This window comes from Cyrtonyx montezumae, unplaced genomic scaffold (assembly GCF_038088225.1).
Source record: "Cyrtonyx montezumae isolate F1298 unplaced genomic scaffold, pur_monq_1.0 scaffold_9, whole genome shotgun sequence".
Lineage (NCBI taxonomy): Eukaryota > Metazoa > Chordata > Aves > Galliformes > Odontophoridae > Cyrtonyx > Cyrtonyx montezumae.
The window spans coordinates 5,498,505-5,507,076 of NW_027072100.1; the positions used below are offsets into that span (position 1 = coordinate 5,498,505).

General features: G+C 47.4%; 1 protein-coding gene across 1 annotated transcript; it reads right to left on the minus strand.

Annotated features, from left to right (window-relative positions):
* Positions 1-2,853: 2,853 nt before the first annotated feature.
* Positions 2,854-6,639, minus strand: GHRH (growth hormone releasing hormone). Its single transcript, XM_065754382.1, has 6 exons — positions 6,545-6,639; positions 5,643-5,774; positions 5,066-5,170; positions 4,355-4,492; positions 3,926-4,022; positions 2,854-2,987 (listed from the first exon to the last, which is right to left on the minus strand). The coding sequence occupies exons 1-5, from the start codon at positions 6,622-6,624 to the stop codon at positions 3,959-3,961; spliced, it is 519 nt and encodes a 172-aa protein (XP_065610454.1). The 5' UTR covers positions 6,625-6,639; the 3' UTR covers positions 2,854-2,987; positions 3,926-3,958.
* Positions 6,640-8,572: the final 1,933 nt, after the last annotated feature.

The window sequence follows — 8,572 nt, forward strand, 5'->3', positions numbered from 1 at the left end:
GAACTTTGAAGTTGTATTCAGTAATTTTGTAGGGAAATGGGGGATTAATACATTGGGGAATAGCACAGATTTCTGGAGAGCTCTCCTGATGAACAATTTCCACGTGGAAAACTTAGCAGTTGCTCCTGGCTCCTTCCCCTGCATCTCTGTGTTGGCTCCCGTTTGTCCCATGTCAGATGGGTTTCTTTAAAGACTTTTTGGCAGAGGAACTTAATGAAATGTCTTTTGGAACTCCAAGAAAATTATATCAACCAGCAAGTATGCGGCTGAAGGGTGTGGGGCCAATTCCTCCAAAGCACCTCAACATGTGTGAACCACAGCTCTGCTTTCTGACAGCCATGTTGCCTCTTCCCCACTGCAGTTGTTCACACTTAGCTCACCGTTCCTGCTCCTTGTCATACCAGTTCCTGCTGTTCTGTTCACGGTGAGCTTGGCACCGAAGACAATACTGGTGTAATGAACTCTCCTGCACTCCTTCAAAAGAGTGAGCTCATGCTGTGTTCCAGCCTTCTGGGAATAACGGCCTTGTAACCAATAGTTCAGCTACTATTCGTAGTATTGTGCTGTATGGTTAACAGAATGAATAGTGCCAAGTAGTGTTGTAGCTGAGATATTTTACAGATGGTATAAAGATTATCACGATGGAAAGAGACAACCAAATAAAATGCTCACCCGTGTCCTAGGCTCACAGTAGGACACTCTGAAGGAGCAATCTCCAGGAAGAGCTCCTTTCCTAGGGGGAGTCAGCCCTTAAATGGAGTCTGGGAGAGGTGGAGTCAAGACTCCACTCCTTCTGGTCACACAGGTGCATTACCTTCACCTGTGCTCCCGTGGCTGACTCAGTGCTCACCTCAGGTGATAAGTCAGTTCATCTCCCATACGTATGCTCTGCAATTCCTTTTCACCCTGTTGAGTTCGTTTGAGCCTCACGTTTTCTTCTGTTTTACTACACACCTATCAACTTTGTGTCATACCGTGTTCTTCTGCTCGTACTCACAGGAGGACAGATACCTCAGTTCTTGACTTGTAGGAGAACTGTGGCACGTTCCCCAGGGAGAGTATTGATGCGAAAAGAAAACCACGTGGTCCTACTGTGATGTGTCTCCTGAGCTCTGCTTGTTGCTATTGATTTCTTTCTACTTATTTGTCTATATGTTTGGAAAGGATGCTTCTATTCTTCTGGCCTTAGTTTTTTTGTTGCACACTTTGTTTTATTTCAAGTGTTTTACCTGTCAGAGTTTGAGCATTTGTTTTCTCATTTTGACAGAAGCTGAACTTCCAAATGAGCCCTTTTTGTGCCACTTGCAATTTTCCCACCTTGTTTACTTTATACTTTAGGAATACACTTTTTCAGATATGGTTTTCTGTTGTTCTTTTTTCACACTCCTTTCCTTGGAGCAAGTTGTAATGGCTTCAGGCACGTTGGCTGACGTGACAGAGCAGCCTTACAAACCAGGACTTTTCAGATTGTTAGCTATCGTTCATTCTGTTGCAGTTCTTTCTCCAGCTGCACCATGAAGCAGGAGGATGTCATGTGTCTCATCGTGACAGTTCCCTGCCTGTGTAAGGGTTACAGATTGCCCATTAGAGCACTTGCTGCCAATGCAGCTTCACTGATGTACAGCATCCCCTCATTGCTTTACAAGCTGCAAGACAGTTGGTAATTTTTTTTTTATCACAGAATTGTAGGGTTGGAAGGGACCACTAGAGATCATTTGTAATTTTATAGCTCTAAAATTGTCACCTGAACAGGGAGAATGTAATCTGTAGGAGTTTGGTGCAAGTAGGAGCTCATTTTCATGTACGCTGGAGTTTACTATGCTAAAACATGATCACTTGAGGGAAAAGGAGATGGTTATGTACTGCAGATTAGCAAGGAATTGTTCAGGTGCAAGGAGAGGTGCTGTAGGCCCCAGTATGTTTGTGTGCAGGTGTATTTCCAGCCTGGTCCTGAGTGGTTGGCCCTGGTGCCTTTGCAAGCACAGCTCTGAGTCATATTCTGTGCACTGTCCCTCGGTTCAACAGTTCCATTCTGTGCCCAGAATCAAAAAGTTAAAGTCTCGACAGACAAAGAGCCATCTTGGCCTGCTGTTGAACAGGTTTATTTAGAACAACTTTTATTCCCTGCTAATGATGGGAGAGCAGACCCCATCCTGCTATTATTTACATTTCAGAAGACGTAAATATTACACAAACAGTAGAAGAGTTCGGGTGACAGGGAAGGAAGTTGCTGTGTGAGAGATTATTGTCCTCATAACTCGTAAGTGGTAGTGCAAACATCTACTGCTGTAACTCTATAGCCATAGTGAAGTTCTGAGCCAGATTGAATATAAAAACAGAGTGTCAGCCCCATTTGCTGCACAGGGATCTCCTTTAACTCTTGCAGAGCTGAGCTGTAGCTTCAGTTCAAACACCTTGAGGCTGATCAGTAACTGCTTATTATGAGCTTTGTAGAGTTCAGTTTTGCTGCCAGGGCTCTATCGAGGAGCCAGCAGCCCCTAGCAGTGCTTGTGGTGGGTGGCAAACGTGTGGATTCACGTCGGACCTCACCCTGTGCTGAACTGTATCTGTGTAGAGGAGGCTGTAATGAGTTCACTGAATTGCCCAAAGGTGCTTTTTGGTGGCCTCATGTATATTAATTGGGCCCTCAAACAGAATGATGATATGGCAGAAATTTTGCTACACTTCATGATCTGCAAACCTTAATTAGTAATTAATGCCCCCAGGATTACATGTGTGCTGGAGTTTTTTTAGCCTATATGAAGCATCCTTAGGTTAAACCACAGAGGTTTGGGGCTTTTTTTTCTGATTCAGTACACAAACCAGTGTTTAGATAGGGGAATAGTACAGACTGAAGTACATGGAGTAGTGCATCAGGACTGCATTCCTTTCAGCAGATTTGAGGAGGGTATGCATCGGTCTCCAGTTGGTCACCTCCAGGAATGTCTTCATTGCTGTACGGTTAGATCCACAAGCTCTGAATCATTCTGGACAGAAGCAGGAAGAAAAGAGAATCAAGAAAAAGCTATCGTTGAGCACATGCTGAAAGTTGGGTTTTTTTCCCCCTTTTTAAAGTATTTTCTTGGTTTGTCTAATCTATGGGAAGAACTGCTGAACATCACCAACTCAGGCATGGCGAGTCAAATGCTGAAATGCCTTGCATCCGTAGGCATCATTTCTTTGTACCATTCTGGTCTTGCCCTGCTACCCACAGTCCCCTCTCAGTGTAGTACTTGCACAGGTCTCTTCACACTGCTTCGTATTGTGCTGGCTATAGTTAGGCAAGCTTAATTTCTGAGACAGAGGAGTAAGATAGGATTGCTGCATAAAGGAAAACACATTTGTGTGAATGAAGATGGTCTGTCTGGGGGCACTCAGTCCCCCAGGGCTGTCAAGGTTTAGAGCATATTTCTAGTTTCAGGAGACTAATTTTAGGACATTGGAGTACAGAAACTGTGAGGCTTCATTTTCTGTTCAGTGCACTGTGAAGGGAAGACTTGAAATGTTCTGGGCATGTAAAGGTAGGGTCTGCTTCCTGGGAGAAGAATTTTGTTTGCTTGTAGCCTGGCCTTGACCTCAGCTTTATGAGGTTGCCTGTGGCTGCTGTGGGCCTGTACCCAGCTGCACCAGTGGTCACTGGAGTTGTGTGGGTTTGCTGTGAGAGCTGTACCTGTGGGACAGGGCTGCAGCAGTTAGATCAGGTGGCATTCTGGGGAAACACGTGCCTAGGTGTTCACACGGTGTCTGTTCAGACTAATGGGTCTTTCGGTATTTAACAAAACCCGTTGGGAGTTTTTTCCTCTGAAACATCAACAAATGTTCTTTCCTTCGTGAGCAGCAGTGACAGCTGGCTTTACCAAGGCAGAACCTTCCAGCCTTGTGTTGGGTGCTGTGCTTACGGAGTTGCACAGGGGATGGTACTCACCGGAGCGTGGGGAGACGAAAAAGGGAAAAATATTTACATGAACTTAGCCAGGGTGCTGGGAAACCCTTCTGTCCGACTGCTGCTCACATCCTGAGGCCTGTGAAAGAACAGAGTAGGATAAATGATGCCTCTGCTGGGATCAAGATGCTTTCTTTTTCCGCTGCTATTTGACTGAACTCTGGATGTGAGGATGCAGCAAGGGAGGTGCTGCTGTGGGTGCTGCAGGCTGGCCAGCACTGTGCCTTACGTGTCCCCCACCGGCCCAAGAATGGGCTGTGCTTTCAGGCAGGAGCTTTATTCTTTCCCTGGGTGTATCTGAAAGATAACACCTGGTCCAGTAGCTTCACTTCTGCTTCGTGTTTGCCAGAAAGCATAAAGGGCCTTGTTTCATTCCTGCAGTGAGCAGATAACGAGTTGGCTCCCACCTACCTTTGATGCTGCAGCATGGCTCCCAAGAAGTCCCTCAGTACCATCTGCTGGTGGTAGCGGCTGTCCATCAGGATGCTGTCTGACTGGCGCCTTGTCAGGAGCTCATGCACCCCTTCTCTTGGGCTGCTCTCACTGTTTCTGTTACAGGAAGATGAGAAATGTATCTGTGTGAGAGGTGCTTTCAGTCCCTTGCTCGGATGGTGGCTCTGGCTGAGCAGCATGGCACAGAGCCTGCTGGGCCTGGGGCTGTTCTGTGCTCCCTAAGAAAGCACAGCTGCATTTGCCCAGAGCTGGCTTACATCTGACTGTCTGGGCTTATCTATCTAAGCAAAGCTGCCCAAGTGCTGATAGAGAGGCAGTTTTCTGTGTTCAAATAGGCCAGAACTTACAGCACAGCAATAGGTGATTCCTTCCAGTGAATGGTTGCAGTTGTTAATCTGCAAAGGCTGCTGCTGGTTGCTCGTATGGTAGAGCTCTCAGCTGATCTGACACTGATAGGCTTGGAGGGAAGGATTAATTAGGCTGCTTGATGATTGTTGTGATTAGAGGGATCTTAGATGTGGGAATGTGTAATGTCCTTCTGGGTGTGGAGCAGCAGGAGAGATTGCTTCTGCTGCAGTGGAAGGCAGCTACAGGCAGCTATTTCTGCTACGTGTGTAAATAACAATCAGCAAAGCATTGTCCCGAGGACAGCAGATCTCTGTGCCTTACCTGAGTCGCTTGCCAATGATGCTCTGTAAGAATTTGCGGGCAGAAATCTGCCCCAGGAATTTCCGGTAGTTGTCGGTGAATATGGCATCAGCATGGCGCTGCATCCTAGGGGCAGACAGCAAAGGGTGTGCTCAGCGAGCCCCTGAGCAGCACTGTGGGGAGTGGGTGCTTCCCGTGTCCTAACGCACCAGATGTGGCTGATCTCAGCAGTTACAGGCGAAGGACTGAAGGACTGAACTCAGCTAGTGCTGGTGTGGGGAAGGGAAGAACCACAGGCTGCGAGAGGGCTGAGCTGGGGGTGGGATATTCCCATGCTCTGCAGCAGAGCTGTCATTTTGTGGGACACCCCGGTGTCTGGGTGGCAGGAGCCTTGGACAGAGACTACAGAAAATCCACAGGTCAGGGAAGCATAAACCGTATGCATGGTCTTCAGTGCTGCAAGGATGAAGTCACTGCATTTAAGACGGCCAACCATGCCTTGTCTGCTGGCGGGTGTGGAAATGAGAGGTGATGCTCCCTGCAGAAGTGCTGGGCCAGTACCCTGTGCTGCAGCAGCACTGAGAGACGAGGTACAAACCTTTTCTCAGTGGAGTCTGTTAACAAACCCTCCTCATCCTGTTCCTCTGCTGAGGGGCTATGGCTCTGCAGCAGGCTGTGGTCCAGGAGCTGGAAGTTCACAGCCTTGCCAGTAACAGATCCTGGGCTGTACCTTTAAGAAAAAACCAAGGTGTACTGTGAAATGTGCTCCAATGCCAGGCAGGGATTGGTCTTCTTCAGCAGTACTCCACATTCTGCTCTTTCTCTCTCCCCTTTCTTACTCTACCTCATCAGTAACACCAGTTTCGTCCATCACTCTCCCCAGTTAGAAACTGCCCTGAAGCAGCAAAAAGGCAGTTGGTAAATCTTCCCCAAATGCATTTTACCCTCTTTGAGTTTCCAGCAGTGTCAACCAAAACTGTATCATCATGCTGTGGCTGTGGCACAAGTCTAAAGCATTTTCTATGAGACATTGTGAATCCACTTTACAGAGCCCTATGGCCAATTTTGTAATGGTGGGAAGTGGTATTAACTTTAAACAGTTGGCAAGGAAACACTTGAAATATTAATTAGCAGTTGTTGAGTTCCCATACTGGAATATCTGCAGTTGATTTCAGTGCAGGTAGCCTCCAGGCACAAATTGCAGTGATGAAGCTGATGGTGCTGGCTGCTCTGGAGATTGGCACATTTCCTTTACTAGGACCCAACATTTAATGCCAAAACCAATTGCTGGGCTGAAATATTCCACTTTAAGTGTCTACCTTCTTTTGAAACCCCTGTAAACTAGCAGCATTCCCCAAAAAATTAAGCCAGGGTAAAGACATAACGTTTGCCAGTGTCTTTCAGAAGGGCTGGCAAGCTTCATTTGGCACATGGTTATTCTGTGCAAGGTCAGAGGTGAGGCAGAGAGTTACAGTACGGATGAAACAGCCAATATCATACCTGAGAGCTGGGTAGAGAGGAGAGGAGATGGAGCTTGTGACTAAATGCAGGAACAGGAACAGGGTGACCTTATCCAGCATCTTCCACCCTTTGGAGTCACCTGAAATGAGTCAGCAGCAGGCATTGCCCAGAGCAGCCTCCCCACCAGCCCACATCACTGCACAACGACCATCTGCAGCTGCTCCCCACGAGCTCTCCTGCGCAGCTACACTCAGAGGAGCCCCCCCTCCACCAATAAGAGACACCCATGCAGCTCTCAAGACTTCAACAAAGGCAGGGTGGGCTTCACCATCAGTGTGTGCTGGAGACAAACACTGCCATGTTTTGCATCCTGAGGCTGCTGTGTGTCCAGCATCCCCCGTGGATGGCTCAGAGAGTCTCCCGAAGTTGCACAGTGCCAGCAGGTGAACACAGTGCTTTTGTTACTGGAAGCGAGAGACGGTGGGAGAATGTTTCTGTTAAGATTCTTCCACGGTTTTGATTCAAAAGCAATTGATCTTTAGCTCAAAAAAGATTCTTAAAGAAAGCAACATGTGGATGGAGACCTTTAAAACATCAAGTTTCCTTGTTTGGCTGTGTTATTTTACACAAGAAAAGAGCAGAATGATGTTTGATCTCCATAAAAGAGAAAAGCTTATTTTCTTTAGAGGGAAAGAAAAAAACTTCTGAATGTTTAACAATACTGTACTGCAACAAGAGCAGTTTCCAAGTGCAAGGGGTCTGATCAGGCTTCTAATTTCCCCAGTAAACTTTCCAAGCAGTGGATTTTATGGATGGAGGTGGCTCTGATGGAAAATGTCAGCAGTGAACACTGCTTTACTGCTTAAGTGCAGCTGCCCGTGCTCCTCTGAATGCAAACAGAACAGCACGGGGAAGTTTCTCTAAGGGCCGGTGTGGTGTGCATGCAAGTGAGCACTGAGAGCATGGAATTGTACCAGGATGAGGGGCAGTGTGCTGAGTGCCTGGGCACAGCAGTGCACTAAGCACCAGGGTTCCCTAGTGCAACCCTTCCTCGTCCTGGTCCCTGTTCCAGCAGTGCCCATAGCCCCAACTCGAGCAGAGCTGACTTGGGCCAGACTATTTGAGCTTGGAAAAGCATGCCCCTCTCGTGCCTCTCTCCCCTAAGTGTCCCAAAGACAAATTCCAAATCAGATCTTATTCTGTATGCGTTGGAGGGTACAAGGAGACCGTGGCACCAGTGTCTGAAGGAAGGGGCAACCAGGAGATGTATACATGTAGTTCCAAGAAAAGTGAATGAGTGAAATATTGGTATCAATGGGGACAAAGCCTGGCGCGGTGTTGCCCGCTTCCCTTTTTTCTTCCTAGGACACAGCCCTGATTGCCTGTGCTGGATTTTCCTCCAGAGCCACTTTTTGTCCCTTTGAGATTCTTTCTTCTTCCTCTGCTTTTTGTGCGATGGTTTTATTCTATTTCACCTTTCTTCCCATCTTGCTTTGCCTTCTCTCCCCTTGCTGCTGCCTGCCTCTCATCCCTTCAGCTTTTCTGGGTATGTCTGTCTCCCCCGGGAAGGAGCCAGGGGAGCAAAAGCAAAGCAAAAGCCCCACTCCCCTTCCCACAAGTGCCCGCTGTTTCAGAACAGAGGATTTAAGCATCACCGTGCATCGGGCAGATGACAGCTCTGCAAAGCCATGACAACTTCGCATTCTCCCAAGGTGAGAACTATGCCTTTCTTTTCTATTCTGCCTGCACATGGATAAAAATGATTAATAAATTCCCCTTTAAGAGGAAGAGCTTTTAGCAGCATTCCAGCACACAAAGCACAGGAGCTCCATTCCATCGTGTGCAGCGTTAACACAGCAGTGTTTGTGAGGATGATGCTGGCAGGGATTGGTGACAGTGTCTCAAATCCTTACCTGATCAGTCTCAAAAATGCCACTGCAGAGATCAAATGGAGCTTTTGCTGTGCCTGCAGGTTTATGAAGTTCAGACCTTTCTGCCAGGATTTCTGCTTTTCTACCACCACATTTCATTGGAAGCACTCACAGCTGGCTCCGTGTTACCGTAACA

Excerpts from the sequence above, each read along its gene's own strand:
- GHRH (XM_065754382.1), bottom strand. The coding sequence starts at position 6,624 with ATGCTGGATAAGGTCACCCTGTTCCTGTTCCTGCATTTAGTCACAAGC. Across the intron at positions 5,775-6,544 it reads CCTCTCTACCCAGCTCTCAG|GTACAGCCCAGGATCTGTTA; the intron begins GTATGATATTGG and ends TTTTTCTTAAAG. Across the intron at positions 4,023-4,354 it reads GCCATGCTGCAGCATCAAAG|GCCTCAGGATGTGAGCAGCA; the intron begins GTAGGTGGGAGC and ends GTTCTTTCACAG.